General features: G+C 39.1%; 2 protein-coding genes across 2 annotated transcripts; both read right to left on the reverse strand.

Annotated features, from left to right (window-relative positions):
* Positions 1 to 2,649: 2,649 nt before the first annotated feature.
* On the reverse strand, positions 2,650 to 7,416 carry LOC115753357 (serine carboxypeptidase-like 20). Its single transcript, XM_030691929.2, has 14 exons — positions 7,078 to 7,416; positions 6,751 to 6,896; positions 6,219 to 6,295; positions 5,946 to 6,068; positions 5,761 to 5,863; positions 5,652 to 5,689; positions 5,452 to 5,553; positions 5,068 to 5,148; positions 4,728 to 4,970; positions 4,268 to 4,333; positions 4,060 to 4,181; positions 3,165 to 3,278; positions 3,011 to 3,056; positions 2,650 to 2,922 (listed from the first exon to the last, which is right to left on the reverse strand). Exons 1-14 carry the CDS (start codon positions 7,218 to 7,220, stop codon positions 2,839 to 2,841), a joined length of 1,488 nt encoding a protein of 495 aa, XP_030547789.2. The 5' UTR covers positions 7,221 to 7,416; the 3' UTR covers positions 2,650 to 2,838.
* A 5,070-nt stretch (positions 7,417 to 12,486) lies between these two features.
* Positions 12,487 to 17,211, reverse strand: LOC125315915 (serine carboxypeptidase-like 20). Its single transcript, XM_048282246.1, has 14 exons — positions 16,915 to 17,211; positions 16,659 to 16,804; positions 16,129 to 16,205; positions 15,856 to 15,978; positions 15,658 to 15,760; positions 15,547 to 15,584; positions 15,351 to 15,452; positions 15,038 to 15,118; positions 14,699 to 14,941; positions 14,206 to 14,271; positions 13,998 to 14,119; positions 12,849 to 12,962; positions 12,696 to 12,741; positions 12,487 to 12,595 (listed from the first exon to the last, which is right to left on the reverse strand). Exons 1-14 carry the CDS (start codon positions 17,055 to 17,057, stop codon positions 12,512 to 12,514), a joined length of 1,488 nt encoding a protein of 495 aa, XP_048138203.1. The 5' UTR covers positions 17,058 to 17,211; the 3' UTR covers positions 12,487 to 12,511.
* Positions 17,212 to 17,802: the final 591 nt, after the last annotated feature.

Raw genomic sequence — 17,802 nt, forward strand, 5'->3', positions numbered from 1 at the left:
AATTTATCCCAAATTATTTTTTTACTACATAAATTGGGTTTTTTTCCAATTTAATTTCTTTAAAATAAATATTTACAAAATTATTTTTTAAAAATAAATATTTACGATTTTGCGCCTCGCTCGCAAGCTCATTTGTTTTAAGCTACAAGCAAGGCTGGGCCCGCCACAAACGGGTTGGGTTGCATAGCACTTGTCGACTAGAAAGCGGCCCATTTTTTTAATTTTAATTTTTTAATAATTTTAATTATTTATACTTATAATATTTAGTTTATTTCGTATTTTTTTAACATGTTTATATTTATTTTATTTATAAAAGGCCCAAATCAGTAAATATTTATTTTTAAAAAATAATTTTGTAAATATTTATTTTTAAAAAATTATTTTGGAAAAAAAAAACCCGAAACCGCAGTGAAAGAGTTAAAAACCGCATGAAAAGATTAAAAATCCCAGCAAAAGAGTGGAAACGAATAAAGAAAAGGCAAAACTTTGGAAGGGCATATCTCATCGCTCGGGCGTCCGTTTGAGACGAAATTTTTTTTGATTTCACGTAATTTTTCGAGACGAATCCATTCCAAACTTAGGCGGTTTGGCCCGACTTTTTCCCCAAAAAATGCCGTTTTCCTTGTCAATTTTGCATTTTCTCCCTCCGGTGCCACTTCTCGATATCGAACGAACCCTCCTTTCCCTCTTTCCTCTTTCAATCTTTCCATGCCGGACTCATTAAATCACGTCTTTTGTAGTGGGAAAGGGGTCTAGGCAATTTTTCATGTCCAAATTAAAGAGGAAAGGGGGAAATGAGGGTTCGTTCGATATCGAGAAGTGGCACCGGAGGGAGACAATGCAAAATTGACAAGGAAAACGGCATTTTTTGGGGAAAAAGTCGGGCCAAACCGCCTAAGTTTGGAATGGATTCTCGCAAAAATTACGTGAAATCAAAAAAAAAAAAAATTTCTCAACAGCGATGAGATATGCCCTTCCAAAGTTTTGCCTTTTCTTTATTATGGTTTTAATCTTTCTCATGCGGTTTTTAATTTTTTTTTATATATCTATTATCTTGCGGTTTCCAACATATTCATGCGGCTATATTACATTATATCACAACATTATTTATTAATTATATAACTTAATAAATATTTACATTAATTATTGCTAATAATGTTATAAATATAATTTTCACAAGAAAAAAAATTATAAATAAAATAAATATTCTAAGTATCAATAATTAAAAAAAATACGAAATTAAAAAAAAAAAAAAAAAAGATTGTGATTTGTGCCTTGCTCGGCGGCCCACTCCCGAGCGAGGCCCAAATCAGTAAATATTTATTTTTAAAAAATAATTTTGTAAATATTTATTTTAAAAAAATTATTTTGGAAAAAAACCCACATAAATCCTTAAACTAGTATATATGTGACAAATTTACTCTAAACTATTTTTTTTAACTACAATAAGCCCCAACCGATACATATGTGACAAAAATCATAAACCTTAAACTAGTATACATGTAACAAATTTACTCTAAACTATATTTTTTTACCACAATAAACCCCAAACTAATTTTTTGCCCACCAAAAATTCTAAAATGGTATATTTGTGACAAATTTATCCTCTATTAGTTTCCGTTAAATTGGTTTAATACCACGAAAAATCCCAAATCAATATATCTGCGACAAACAAAGTGTAAAACTCATATTGATAGACTCGTCAATTATCATGTGTCATCTAATTCATTAATTTGATTGTAAAATTTAATGAAAACTAACGGGAGAAAAAATTTATCGAAAGTGTATTAGTTTAGGATTTTTTGTAGTCAAAAATTAGTTCGGGGAAAATTTGTCACATGTGTATTAATTTATAGTTTTGTTGATAACAAAAATAGTTCGAGGTAAATTTATCATAAGTATATCGGTTTGAGGTTTTCGATGGTCAAAAAATTAATTTAGGGTAATTTTTTACATGTATACTAATTAATGATTTTTTTTTTTTGGTAACCGAGGATCCGCCGAGCCCCCTTCGGGGACCCACGACCCCTACAGCGCTCGGACAACACCTGCGGCTGATGACTATACCTCGGAGAAGACTAGTACAGGATCCCACCACCATGGCCCCCCACTTAAAACATTAGTAACTGCGGGTTTTGAACTCTCAACCTCAACGATGAGGGAGGGACTCTCAACCAACGCAGCTACCCACCGATGGGTTACTAATTAATGATCTTTCGTGGTATTAATCCAAAAAGTAATGGATTCGCGGGCACGACCAGAATTTCTCTTGCTTTACGGTTACTCTACATGCTCATTTAAATACTAAGTCACATGCTCATGTACCAAGCAGTGAGATGGATGCCTTGTGACCGCAATAAGGATTTGCATATGTCTCTTCCCTCTCACGTTAAAGGTGTAAACTTCACGGGAGAGATACAGAGGAAGAACAAGAAATAATTTTTAATCACTTAAAAATTCGACCGAATCTTCATATTTAGCTCCCTAAAATGTATTACTAGAACCATGCAAGCAGAATGGGGCGCCCGTCAATCTATTCCAACTTTGGTTCCGTTTCATGTCCAGTCAATAGTTCCGTGATTAGAAGATCGGTGCGCTTTCGTGGGGAACAACAGTCGAGCATTTTCATGGCGGGAGTTGAAATGCATGTTCGTTGTCCCTCTGTATAACAGTTCGTGTTCTATCGACATCTTTTATGTTCGTAATTATCAAGGTCCTCGAAATTTCAAATCGGGCGGAAGGAGAAAAGCACAAGATGGAAGGAAGTACGTCTCTGAACTCTCTCCCTCGACTCTCTATTTTGCAATTGCGGGCATTGAAAAGCACGGTATTTTCCTATCATATCCGCTTTCCTGCCAGAAAACGGCTGTAGAAATCCAGTGCCTCTTGAGGTTTGTATTCCGGGACCGTGTGTCCAGCTCCCTGCACCAATGAAGACCAGAAGAAATAGTAGTAAGTCGAATATCGTTACAGCAGGACAATGCATATGCAAAGCACAGTTCTCGCAGACCTTGATGGTTAAGAAGGTGAGGTTATTTCCATATCCTTGAATGTACCTGCAGCCAAATTAAGTACTAAAATCGCAACCCTGAATTCACAATAATGGCGCAATAATCGACAAAGGTAGTAAATTATTCAGACAGGGTGGGGTTGTGCTGAAATACCCGGCAACTTGTTCATTGGAAGTCCAAGGCCGCCACTCATCCACGACTTCATACCCCATAGATCTTGTCCATGCTTCGCTACCGGTGTAGGGAACGCACATATCATGATCACCGCTGCCACAAGCAAAACAGTGGCGAATCCCATCAGTAGCTGAAGAAGTAAAACTTTCTCAATCGAGTGATTAATAATGTCAAATTAGCCAAAAGTTCACTGATACATCTGCAGGTACATGTCAAAATATCTCCATGGTGTAGAGGAGAAAACAGGACCAGGAATCATAGACGGATTCCTATAACTGCAAGAAAGGCATTTATTATAGTAGAATTGCTCTTTACGTTAATCCAACACAAGCAAACGAAAAGACCTGGAATCTTTGAATTTGATGTTGAGTCTTTCCTATAATGCCTTACTATCAGTGGGTGAATTTCCAATATTTGCTTTGGCTCAGATCTAGCATTTATTTCTTCAGGACCCAGCTTTCTTATATCTCCATACATCAGTGTGTTCATCTTTCATCAGACACAGACACGAGAATATAGGGGCCCGCCAGGACATCTTTAGACATCAGCATTCTATTTGGGTGCAGAAAAGCATTCTACAAGAATGATCAAAGACTCAAAAGTTGGAGAGAGATTGTCAACTAATGCAAATACTCCTACCAGAGACTAAACATGATAAAGCATTAGAGTTGGTAGGGAGGGAAATATTAGCAATATAAAATGGTCAAATTTAGTCATCTTGCCAGAGCAATTTAAATCTCTCATCCCCAAATATTTCGACTATATTACCACTATCTGACAGTTATAAGTATGACTACTCTTCGCAAGACAACCATTCCGACACAAAAAAGCTTATAAAGCACTGATTCTAAGTTGCATTAAGTTGCCTTTCTACCTGAATATGAGTGCTCGATACCCCCTAGCAGTGAGGTTTTTGTGGTAGTTAATCATGCTTCCAGCATCATGATAAAACGAGATTCTGCCTGTGCATAAAGCCCAAGCGCCCGCCACGCTTTGCTGTTCGTAGTTCAAGGAACATATAAGTAATAAATCAAAGAGAAAAATAAAGCTGCAAGTAATTGATGATATTTGCAAAACCACACCTCTTCTGCATGAATCGCTTTCCTGACATCTTTATCATTTAGCCACGTGGTCGCAACTTCATCATCCTGTAAATGCACATGTAGTTCAGAATCCCCAACTGGTTATCAAGTAAAATAAGATATCGATACTGGGGAGAAAGTAGGGAGGAAAACCAATTAAGGGAACAATAATCAACTGTACCTAAAGGGAGGAGTTGCCAAAAGAACTAAAGGGTAACAAACATGTCAAAATACTGAAAAATAGTACAGCATATAGATCAACAAGACAACACAAGCAATGTCCATGGATTTAGATTGATGTCATGAAAGCAATTGCAATAAGATAACAAACACTGCATGAGGCAATAGAGTTTTTTGCAGAAATAGTTTCTAGGTAAGGCCATTTAGGCGAGGCAAACTTACAGTTCATGAAAGTGGACAAAAGAATCATAGACAAAGAGATGCAGTGCGGGGGACTTACAGTACATGGAACAGAGTTGCTATTGAGAAGCTCCGGCCAAGTTGGAACATATCCATCCCTCACAGGAGCTCTAAGAGGCCAGGCACGGCCAAACATCCTCTTTCTCACAGGAAGAGGCCGCTCAGTTTCTCCCAATCGCCTAAAGCTAGCAGGCAACCTATCATTAGTAGCTGTAACCGTCGATATTGATGGCCCATGGTAGCATGGTTCTAGGATGTCATATATGTTTAAACCATCTATATCCTGGGATCAATCAAACTCTTGAATGTTAGGAGAAATTTTATCAAAATTATCCACTATCCTCATTAGTATGTGACAAAGGGGCAGTTGTCAGATGCACCTGATCAACTTTTGCAAGTTTGCTCTCACACGTTGAACTGAGTGGCTTAAAGTAACTCCCTTGGCATTCCCTGTTAACCTCCTGCAAAATAGCAATATCAGTTTTGCTGTAGATTAATCTAATCATATGTCAGATGCATTAGGGAGTTCTTGTCCCTCCAAATTAGAACAGTAAGTTGCTCGGTCAGTAGTCTCAAGGGGACAAGATTAGACTTGAGCTCTCCAAACTAACAATCATGTGAACAAGGAAACATCAGCACAAGCATTAGGAAGAAGATTGAGGAAGCAAATACTGAGGCACTAGAAGGGCTAACAACAAAATGCTTTACAAGAATAGGCTCGATATTTATGCCTAAAACAGCAGTAAAAAGAGGCTCTACTCTACCTCAAACAGGTCATCTGAGATCAGGCCCATCCCATGCGCAAAGGGAACGAGAGCGTTGCCGTCAAATTTATCATCAGTGACTCCATTACCAACAATATAACCCTGTCAACTCAACTATATTATTTGTCCAAAAAGAAAAAAATCAATGATATTAGAAGCATTTGGTCAAATATGACACTCTAGTTCCCTAGAGAATGTACCTTGAAATTGAGAACGGGTTTCACTCCATCATCAATACCTGCCAAAGGATTTATATTTGCGATTATATTTTGATCCAAAATCAGTACTAAAAATTGCAAACATGCATACCATTCGCCACTTCAAACGCAAGAGTTGGCACATAGACCCCTGCATATGACTCTCCAGCTATGAAGAATGGGTTGGGAAGGAACTCCGGGTAGAGCTCAAACCACTGAGTCACAATGCAACAAGTTGTTGAGACAAATTGATGAGAGAGACTATATCATACTTATGATCAACTTTAGTTTTTGTACCTTGAGGAGAAATGTATGAGAATCGAGAGCAGTCTTTATGTCACCGGTTCGGTAGTCGCTTGAATTTTTAGAATACGAAAATCCAACACCGGCAGGAGAATCCAAGTAAATAATGTTGGAGACCTATGATGTTGAGAAATCAGAGGAAGCAATCTTAGCTAAAACAAGTCATTGATAGTTGACAAGAGGAATATCATCTTATGTTCAGCTGCTTCAGATCTTTTTTCCATATTCTCGAAAATCCTTTTAACCAATTTATGATGATGTTTCAACCTTGGACCAGCTGTGGGGATTCAAATGCAGTTGCGGTAGGCTGTTGTGTGTCTTTGCAGCTTCAAAATTGAATGGTCCTGCAGAACCTCATGTGGTCAATTTTAATGTGTCAACAAAATGCAGTCTTACATTCTAAAATTTTGCTCAATATGACTTCTTATAACTACGATTTTGGGGAATCTTTCATTCAAGATGTTGCTCCGGAGACTTTCAGCACGATAAAAAGAAAGCCTGCGTGTTGCGTTATGCAGTGAATACAAAATTGAAACTGCATATTATGATGCGATGGGCAAAAGACAAGTAGAAACGGACGATGGAAAGGGTAATCAGATGATCATCTCTCCCACCAGTGACACTACTTTTATCCATCATCAGCCTATGAACTTATCAGAACAGTAACCAAATTCCAGTGAAGTTCATGGTCTAGAATCCCGGGGCAGACAAGTGATTCAAACTACAGTTGGTGGCAATATGAAAAGTTAAATCTTAACAAAAGGAGTCAACATGAGTGTGGATAGCGAAACGTCCGTACCATGCTCGTACACGAAACCATCAAAGCTCGAACATCCTGGTCCTCCATTTAGCCACAGAACCACCGGATCCTTCGAAGGATCCCCTTCCGATGTCACAAAATAGTAGAATAAGCGCTTCCCGTGGTCCGAATCAATCGTCACATACCTTCGTCCAAAACCCGAATATGAGACAACAGTTACGAGTAGACCCAATACAAGAGTGCCAAACACCAGAACCAACGAACACAGAGTTCATCTTCCACCTTGATACAAGTAGCAAGAGACGCTAGGCTAATAAATGCGTAAAGCAGCGACCTTTGAGAGTAAACGACAATTTAGAGGCTTACCCAGAATAGTGTTTCGAAGGAAAAGAGCCGTTGAATCCGGGAAGCAGAGTAATCAGACCACTTTCAGGAGCACACTGAGTCAACACAAAACAAGAACAGAGGAGAAGCAGCACAGTGTACAAAACAAGACCGCTCCTTGCCATGGAAATGTCCTGTCGTCGGTCTCTGTGAGGGATCGGTCTTCAACATACGCAAAACAGGAACAGTGATCGATTACAGAACCAAGACTGTTTATATAGATGGATACCGAGTCAAGAAAAGAGACATCATTCATGGGTATGTGCGCAACTTGATCTGTAGTGTCGTTCCTTGTAAGGAAAGATGGGGAAGACAAGGGAAAACGCTAAAAAGGATTTTGGTCTCTCCATTAAAACTGACAGAAGCCGTGTCAAGATTGATTCTCTTTCCAGGGGGCTGAGGGTTTTTTTTTTTTTTAAAATTATTTAAAAAGCCATCTTTTTTGGGATGATCCTTACATGGGTTTCTTGATTTTCATTGGACCCGAATGGAAATCCTGTAAAATTCTCTACCAGATTATACTTTACAATTTTGTGTGGCCGTGTTAAATTTCAGGCCACCGGGATTGGTGGGTCAAATTCGATTTGGGTGTGAGGAATCTGGAAAAGAGCGTGTTGAGTGTCTCCGTGCATTTGTTGGCTTGCCAATGATGACGAGCGTGCCGCCGATTCGTTTGTCCATTTGGGGTCGGAGTGTGCTGTGATGAGACGAGCGTGCAATAATGCGTTTCTTGTAAGACACAGAAATATCATGAAAAAGTTAACGTAATTTAGGCTCTATTTATTTTACAAAAAAAAATCTAAAAAAAATCTTCTTTATTTTTTCGGTATTTGAAACGTTTAGGAAATTGAATCAATAGAAAATAATTTCCTTGTCAATGAACAATATATCCATATATTTTAAAAAATAATTTCCTCTTCCAAAAATCAAAATAGTTTTTTTTTTCAAAATACGGCGCTTGGACATGGAAACTCTAATGCCTATGTGAATCCGGATCTAGAGGCCGAGGCCAACCCCGGTTCCATTGAGATCGGGCCCCGGTCCAAAGAGGCTAGCATGGGACCCCCGTCTGTGCCCCGTTTCCCAATGATCCGACTTGAGTCTTTAGAGGTCATGCTCGGGACCTCGACGCTCAAGCATGAGTCCACAAAGGTTAGGCCTAGGACACTAGCACTAGCACTTGTGCTCGAGTTCACAATGGTCTTGCTAGGGACCCTAATACCCGTACCTGACTCCTCGGTGCTCGGACCCATCAAGGCCAAACACGAGTGATAGATAACCTAGTGCCTCATGCCAAGGCTCCCTCACGCTCGGGCCTTGGTCTATCAAGAGAGAGCCCGGGTCCATAGAGGTCGTGGTCGGGTCTAAGATTCCAATGCCTAGGTCCTTGGAGCTCCATTCCGGGTCCACAATGCCCAGGCATTGGTACATTGAGGCCGGGCCTAGGACCATAGTGACCATTCTCGAGTCCCTAGCACTAGAGCCCGAGTTCATCGAGGCAAGGCTAGGTCCATGAAGGCCTTGCCCAATACCCCGATGTTGTGTTCAAGTCCCCAGCACCCTAACTCGGGTCCATCAAGGCCGGGACCTAGTCCATCAAGCTTGAGCGTGGAACACTCGCATGCTGTTGAGCTTGGCTTCGATAAACCCAAGCCCATTCGTTGGGTATCCTGGCTCGGGCATTGTGGTCCCAAGCCTAGCCTTTATGGACCTCAATTCGAGCACTAGGAAACTAGGCATGAGCACCGAAGTCCCGACTCCGGCCTCCATAGACTTGAGCTCGAGTGCCAAGAATTCCGATACGAACACCGAGGTCCCAGGCCCAAGCACCGGGGACACAGGCACAAGCATTAGGATCTTGAGCATGGCCTCAATGGGCTATGGCCCTTGCCTCAACGAATGTAGGCCCAAGTGCTGGGTACCTAGGATCGGGCATTTCAACCTTGATGGACTCGGGTCCAAGCATTTGGGACTTGGGCATGAGCGCAAGGGTCTCGAGTTCGGCTTTTGTGAACCCGAGACTAATGCCCATGGTTGTGCCCAAGTCTCCATGCTCGAGCCAAGTCCCATCGTAGCCAATGCATGTCCATCGTGGCAAAGCTAGGTCAATAAAGGCTTGCTAGATTCCCCGGCTACCTATGCCTGGTTCCCCGGCTACTCGAAGTCCTAGTCATTAGCACTCTAATAGTACATCTCTCTTTACGAAAATAAAAGGAATTTTTCCTTAACAAACAATGAAAAATATTTTCAAATTTATTTTTAGGTTTTAGCCAAATACAAAAAAATATTGCAATTTTCCTCAAAAACGAGCGTTTGTATTGCTAGCAAAAATGGATGAACGAAAGATATTTTTCATCATCCACAAAAATATTTAGGCACAAATTATTGTCGATGATGACACATTTTTCATTAATTAATTATTTCAAACATTACAATTAATTATTTTAAAAAATATTTTACAAGCTATTCGTTTTTCATAAAACAAACGGAGCCTTAGATACCTATAGGCCGAGACTATCTAAATGAGTCTGGATCATATATCCCATAGTAGGATCACATAATTAACCATTCAAATGATACATATCTATGAGTTTGTATTGCTATTCGTTCACCGCTTGATTTCTGGCTGGGGAGAGAGAAAGTGTTTGGAAGAGAATGCTTCTACTGCCTTAGTCGTGTTGGATTAGTAGGAAAATATAAATGAGGGGAGGATATTTCAATATAAACTTGAGTCCCTCTAATTATTACCGCAGATCTCCCGTTGGTACATTAAAAATCCAATCTCTATCTCTATGACCTACATATTAATTACACGAATTTTTCAGAATACAACTATACATTTCCCATATTAACTTAGGATTATTTTAGAGTACCCATAAAAACCTAGACCTTACTCAATCGTTTATTGTCCACCTCTTCGGCCTATCGTGTCTAGGAAACCTCCAATCCATGACAAATGCAGTCTATCCATAATTCGGATCACATGATTCATCGTGGGATTGAAAAGTAATTAGTTTCCTAAGATTATTTTTAAGGCAGATTATTCTATTGTTAGTTTATATACACCACACGTTTGGATAAAGTGACATGAGTTTTTTTTTTCCTCAAGAACATGCAATATGCATGGTATAGATGACGGCATGAGTGATTTCATTCAATTCGAGATTGACCTTCAATGTCGTATCTCTCTATGGGTTTTGCTCTTTGCTCTTTCATTTCTTTTCTTTTTTTATCGAGTTGACGTTTCGTTGGAAATTGGCAAATTTGAAAGTACAAAATTGAAGGATCAGGGCGTCACCAATGCTTCGCCTCAAGTCTCTAAGAAACATACCCTAAGCTGGCGTGTGTTGACAGGAGAGTGTGCGTTTAGTCACCTGGCAACAACATATGTCCTTAATCTACTCAATCAAATTAGAAAGTAAAACACAGATTAAGATTCACCCAGCAATGCAGCAAGTTTTAACTGCCTTTTCTTCTTACCCTGTCATATCCAGAAAGGAAGGGTAAAACAGCGCTTTTCGAGTCGAAGCTTTCGGCAAAAATATGTCCGGATGAAAGAATTGAACTGCCTCATTTAAGCAACGGAGATCCTGATAGATCCCCATACGCTAGACTGCTAATCCTGCAATAATTTTCCTTATGTATTAGATGACCTTATTTGTATCCAACTGTTGCGTGGCCACAAGGCCAAGATTTCATATGGCAAGTTAAAGAAAGTTCATATAAGTGGTTGGCCATACATAAGATGAGGTCACAATAAGAAGCTTTCTTGCAAATGCAATCTTCATCGGGTCGAAGCGACACATCGAAGTTAAGAGAATGATCAAGTAAGTATATGAGCTTTTCGATGATTCAAGATCGGGTTTGCATTAAGCACAATATAACTTCTTTGAATTAATCACATGGCCATGAAGACAAAATTACTGGGCGAAGTTTTCCATAGGAAGACTTCAAGTATCAATCATGTTCTTTCATGTGATCCGTAAACTTCATAGCAACTGTGTATCGCCGATTATTCTTCATAATAAATTCAGTACTAATCCCTGTTTTTTTCCCTAATTAATTGGTCTATTGATCATTAGTCTCACAAGATCTACATGGATATCATGGTGGGATTTGCTTTGATCGAAGAATTATACAATGAGTCTTAGGTAATACACTTGCCATCACATTGAGGTTTGCGAAATGGAGAATACCGTATATGAAAGAATTCTATTGTTGTGTGCCCGAAGATGCGAATGTTTTTGCATGCTTGTAATTTCAAGTGTTGGTTGGTGTCTTAAAACTGTTGGTACAACAAATAACTTGGTGACCCTTTTTCTAGTAACTTTATGGTAAATACCAACATTTTTTTGAAGTTATCAATACATTTTGGTGGTTTGCAAATTCGTGATTTTTGCACTCACCTACCACATTTTATTTGCATAATTTACCAATGCGGAAAAAATATTAACTCTTATATAGCATTATTAACCTCTATGAGAGCGAATTACCAACGATCATGGGTTACCAATTCTTGTGCAATTAGTTAACAACTTCAATTTTGAGTTACCAATTTTTATTGGTCTTGGTTAACAATGAATTTAAATTATTTACTCTCTTTAGATATTACCAATTCTCGTTCGAGTTAGTTACCAAAAATAAATTTTTCTATTCTCCAATATTTGGTACTGTTTAAGAATTTAGTTGAAAGTTTTAGCACCGCCTTAAATTTACCTTTTTTTTTATATAGACACGACCAGCTTTAATTATGGTGACTTGTCTACTTTTCTTTAATTGAGTTACCTACTAATTTTGGATTAGCAACTCTGATTTGCTCTACTTACCAAGTTTGGTTTTCTTTTATTTACTGAGTTTTCCGATCTTTTTCCCATATTTATTTACCATTCTTAAGTTGCACTTTAAAATTTAACAAGATCTCGCGTGAAGTTATAACGGGAGTTACTTTGCCGGGAAGTCCTCCTCATGCGCCAAGAAGAGAGATGGATGCTTATTAGTGACCGCAAGTATTTGCCTTCTTTTCCGTTCCACTTTAAAGTTGCAAATTTACTGTTTCCTTCCATTTTGAATATCACATTGTGTGAATCTTCTTCAAATTTAGCTCGCTAAACGTACTACCAAAACAATCCAAGCGAAGTGGCGCGCACCAATTTGTTCGAGACCAGTTTTCAGGTCCGGTCAATGCTTTCGTGATTCGAAGATGAGCGTGCTTCACAGGAACAATAGCTACGCATTTTGATGCTGGGAAATGCCCTGTATAACCATTTATGTTCTAGTGACATCTTTAAGTTCATGAAATTATCGAAGTCCTCGAAATTCATATCGAGCGAAAGGAGGACAGCGCAAGATGAAAGAAAGTATTTCTCTGAATCTCTCTATCTCTCCACTCTCCATCGGAAAGCAATCTTTTCTTCTATCATATCCGCTTTCCCCTTAGAAAACGGCTGAAGAAATCCAATGCCTCTCGAGGTTTGTATTCTGGGACCGTATGTCCAGCGCCCTGCACCAATGAAAGAAAAACCGCAAGAAATACAAGCGAGTCAAATATCGTTCCTGCTTATTGACATACTGCAGGAGAATGCATATGCAAAGCAGCAAACCTTGATGGTTAAGAAGGTGAGGTTGTTTTCATATCCTTGAATGTACCTGCAGCCATATTAAGTTGAAAATCACAACCCCGAGTTCGCAATAATGGCCTAATATTTTGAGAAGGAAGTAAGGTCTTCAGACTGTTTAGGGTCAGGATAAAGTACCCGGCAACTTGTTCATTGGATATCCAAGACCGCCACTCATCCACGATTTTATAACCCAGAGACCTTGTCCATGCTTCGCTACCAGTGTAGGGAACGCACATATCATGATCACCACTGCCACAAGCAAAACAGTTGCAAATCCCATCAGTAACTGAAGAAGAGAAAGTTCATCACTACACGTGATTGACAACTTCAAATTGGCCAAAAGTTCAGCGATACATCAGCAACTACATGTCATAATATCTCCGTGGTGTAGATGAGGAAACAGGACCAGGAATCGTGGACAGACTCACATGTATAAAGAAATTAGTCCAAAAGCAATTTAGAGTAGTTTTCTTGTTACTCCCACATGTACTTAGCGTCTCACTAAATGTCAAACTTCACAAAAAGCCTCCACATGTAGGTTCCAGGACCAGCATAGTATTGTTCATATATCTCCAAAATTCAATGTACACCGGCGACGCATATAATCTTCTGAATAGGTGTTGTCAGTGCATTTCAGATCCATGAATTTAATTGCAAGAAAGGCACACAGTCGAATTGCTCTTCACTTTCCTCTAAAAATCAGTGTCACGAGCAAACGAGTCGACCTGGAATCTTTGAATTTGATGTTGAGACTTTTCCTGTTATAACTCACTATTAGCGTGTCTGAATTTCGATTTGACTTAGACCTAGCATGTTCAGGGCCTAGCTTTCTTATATCTCCATTCATCAGTGTGTTCATCTTTCCATCAAAAACAGGCACGAGAATACAGTGGCCTGCCAGGAAATCTTTAGACATCAGCATTCTGTTTGGGTGTAGAAAAGCATATTACAAGTACGAGGAGGAGCGACAACTCGAAAGTTGGAGAGAAGTTGTCAAGTAATGCAAATGCTCCTACCTGAGGCTCGACCCCAGGTGGATTTAGGGCAGGTCGTTAAACTATACGTGATAAACCTCTCGAGTTGGTGGAGAGGGATTTGGTCATCTTGCCAGAGTAATTTATGTCTCTCTTCCCTATATCTCGACCATATTTACGCGATCTGACAGTAATAAATACGACAACTTTTCGCAAGACAACCATTCTAATACAAAAGCTTGTAAGTACGCATCTTTTAATAAGCTAATAAAGCGCTGATACTAAATAGCATTGAAGTTGGCTTTTCTACCTGAATATGAGTGCTCGATACCCCCTAGAAGTGAGGTTTCTGTGGTACTTAATCATACTTCCAGCATCATGATTATACGATATTCTGTCTGTGCATAACTCCCAAGCGCCGGCCACACTTTGCTGTTTGTAGTTCAAGGACCACATAAGCAACAAACCGAAAAGAAAAGGAAAGTTGCAAGTCACTAATGATATTTGCAAAACCAAACCTCTTCCGCATGTATTGCTTTCCTGACTGCTTTATCATTCAGCCATGCGGTCGCAACTTCATCATTCTGGAAATGCGTATGCAGTTCAGAATTCTTAAGTGGTGATCTAGTGAAATAGATACTGGGGACGAGTTACGGAGTAAACTAAAAGATCAACGAGAACCCCTAGATGAGGGTGCTGTATAAACCGATTAATGGAACAATAATCAACTGTACCTGAAGTGACCAATTACTGAAAGAACTAAAGAATGACAAACATGTTAAAATGCTGAAATAGTACAGCATATGGATCAACAACACACCGCAAGCAATGTGCATGGACGCAGATTGATGTAATGAAAGCAATTGCAATAAGATAACCAAAACGACACAAGGCTGTAGAGTTTTATGCAGAAATAGTTTCTAAGTATGGACTTTTAATCAAGGTAAACTTACGGTTCATGAAAGTAGACAATCAATAAAAGATAAAGAGATGCAATGTGCAGAGACTTACGGTACATGGAACGCTGACGCTGTTGAGAAGCTGTGGCCATGTTGGAACAGGTCCATCCCTCACGGGAGCTCTAAGAGGCCAGGCACGGCCAAACATTCTTTTTCTCACAGGAAGAGGCCGCTCAGTCTCTCCCAATTGCCTAAAGCTAACAGGTAATCTATCATTGCTAGCTGCAACCTTCCGCGTTGACGGTCCATGGTAGCATGGTTCTAGGATGTCATATATGTTTAAACCAACAATAACCTGGGATCGATCATACTCTTGCATTAGGAGAAATTGAATCATAATCATTCACTATCTTGGAGAGTATGTGATAAAAGGGGCAGTTGTCCCAGGCACCTGATAAACTTTTGTGAGTTTGCTGTCACATGTTGAACTGGACGAGTTATAGTAATTCCCTTTGCATTCCCTGTTAACCTCCTGCAAAATAACAACATTAGTTTTACTGCTTGATTAATTTAATTGCATGACAGATGCATTAGGTAGTTCTTGTCCCTCCCAATTAGAACAGTAAGTTGGTCGGTCATTGGTCTCCAGGGGACGAGATTAGCCTTTTGATCTCCAAACCAACAATTATGTGAACAAGGAAACAACACACAACCATTGGGAAGAAGATTGAGTAAGCAAATACTGAGATCAGGCTCCACTCTACCTCAAACAGGTCATTTGAGATCAGGCCCATCCCATGCACAAAGGGAACGAGAGCGTTGCCATCAAATTTCTCATCAGCGACTCCATTACCAACAATATAACCCTGTCACCTCAATTATGTTATTTGACCAAAAACAAAAAAAAACTCAATTAAGAATTTGGTCGAATCTGACAATCTGATTCCCTACAGAATGTACCTTAAGATTGAGAATGGGCTTCACTCCAGCATCAATACCTGCCGAAGGATTTATATTTGCAATTAGATTTTTTATCCTAAATAAGGTACTAAAAATTGGAAGCATGCGTACCATTTGCTACTTCAACCGCAAGAGTTGGCACATAGATCCCTGCATATGACTCTCCAGCTATGAAGAATGGGTTTGGAAGGAACTCCGGATAGAGCTTAAACCACTGACTCACAATGCAACATGTTGTCAAGACTAACTGATGAGAGCGCATAGAGATAAAGACAATATCATATGTATGATCAACTTTAGTTGTTGTACCTTGAGGAGAAATGTATGAGAATCAAGAGCAGTCTTTATGTCGCCAGTTTGATAGTCGCTCGAATTTTTGGAGTACGATAATCCCACACCAGCAGGAGAATCCAAGTAAATAATGTTGGAGACCTATGATGTCAAGAAATCAGAGGAAGCAATCTTAGTTAAAGCATGTCATTGATAGTTGACAAGGGGAATATCATCTTATGTTTTGCTACTTCAGATCTTTTTCCTGTACTATCGAAAATCATTTTAACCAATCTATGATTAGGTTTCGACCTTGGACCAGCTGTAGGGATTCAAATGCAGTCGCGGTAGGCTTTTCTGTTTCTTTGCGGCTTCAAAATTGAAAGGTCCTGTAGAACATCGCGTGGTCAAGTTTAAGTCTAAACAAAATGAAGTCTATTCTAAAATTTTTCCTAAGATAACAAATTCATATAACTACAATTTTTGGGAATCTTTCAGTCAAAATGTCGCTCAAGAGACCTACAGTGCGATAAAAAGAAAGCTTGCGTGTCGCGTTACGTAGTGAACGCAAATCTGAATCCGCATATTACGACAAGATGTGGAAAAGTTATGTAGAAAAGTGAAGAGAGATATGGTAATCAGATGATCATCTCTCATACCGGTTACACAACTTTTACCCATCATCAACCTATGAACTTATCAAAACAACAACAAAATTCCAGTGAAGTTCATGGTCTAGAATCCCCGACAGACGAATGATTCTTCTAGGGTTGGTGGCGATATGAACAGTTGAATCTTAATAAAATGAGTCAACATGAGTGTGGATAACAAAATGTCTATACCATGCTCATACACAAAACCATCAAAGCTCGAACACCCTGGTCCTCCATTTAGCCACAGAACCACCGGATCCTTGGAAGGGTCCCTTTCTGACGTCACAAAATAGTAGAATAAGTGCCTCCGATGGTGCGGACCAATCGTCACATACCTTCATCCAAAACCCGAACCCAATGAATAGTGCTTTTCTCTACTGCCTTGACATTAACAAATGACGTTAAGCAGTGAACTTCGAGTGGAAATGAGAATAGAGAGGCGTACCCAGAATAGTGTTTGGAAGGGAAAGAGCCGTTGAATCCAGGAAGCTGAGTAACCGGTGCTTTTTCAGGAGCACACTGAGTGAACACAAAACAAGAACACAAGAGTGCCAGCGCACTGTACAAGACAAGACCGCTCTTTGCCATGGAAATGCCCTGTCCTCCGTCTATGTGATGAATCGATCTTCAATATCACGCCAAACAGGAATAGTGATTGATCCATTGGAATAAAGACTACCTATATAGATAAATTCCGAGTCAAGGAAAGAGACACCGTATATGGGCACGTGCGCAACTTGCCCTAGAGGGTCGTTTCTTGTAAGGAATGATGGGGGAGGACAAGATAAAACGCGGTAGAGTTTTTGGTATGTCCATTAAAACTGACAACTGCAGACGCCATCTCAAAGATTTATTCCCTTTCCCGCGGCTGAGTTGTTAATATATATATATATATATATATATATATATATATATATATATATATATATATATATATATATATATATATATATATATATATATATATATATATATATACCCGAATGGAAATCCTGTGTAATTCTTTATCAGATTCTTATTGCCATTTTGTCCGGCTGTGTTAAATTTCATTTGGGTGTGTCGAACCGGGAAAAGGAGCGAACTACTAGAATTGCATGATTAAATATCATAAGGACCAAGTTTATCTAAACCATTGATCACGTGGATTCCACAATCTTAATGATTCGAATAATTTTGATATAGAAGATCTGGATTTATATATCATGTAATAATTTATCAAAAGATAACGCATTTGGACTTCTTGGGTCCATTAACATGGGAGAAAAGAAAATGCTAAACTAAATATATTCCCTTATTCATTCGTACTAAATAATATACAATAGAATAAAATATT

The sequence above is a fragment of the Rhodamnia argentea genome, chromosome 1, assembly GCF_020921035.1.
Source record: "Rhodamnia argentea isolate NSW1041297 chromosome 1, ASM2092103v1, whole genome shotgun sequence".
NCBI lineage: Eukaryota > Viridiplantae > Streptophyta > Magnoliopsida > Myrtales > Myrtaceae > Rhodamnia > Rhodamnia argentea.

Coding starts and splice junctions, on each gene's coding strand:
- LOC125315915 (XM_048282246.1), bottom strand. CDS start 17,057: ATGGCAAAGAGCGGTCTTGTCTTGTACAGTGCGCTGGCACTCTTGTGT. Junction 16,805..16,914: donor CCTTCCAAACACTATTCTGG/GTACGCCTCTCT, acceptor TTTTGGATGAAG/GTATGTGACGATTGGTCCGC. Junction 14,120..14,205: donor AAGCAATACATGCGGAAGAG/GTTTGGTTTTGC, acceptor AACTACAAACAG/CAAAGTGTGGCCGGCGCTTG.
- LOC115753357 (XM_030691929.2), bottom strand. CDS start 7,220: ATGGCAAGGAGCGGTCTTGTTTTGTACACTGTGCTGCTTCTCCTCTGT. Junction 5,554..5,651: donor AACCCGTTCTCAATTTCAAG/GTACATTCTCTA, acceptor TTGAGTTGACAG/GGTTATATTGTTGGTAATGG. Junction 4,971..5,067: donor AACTTGCAAAAGTTGATCAG/GTGCATCTGACA, acceptor GATTGATCCCAG/GATATAGATGGTTTAAACAT.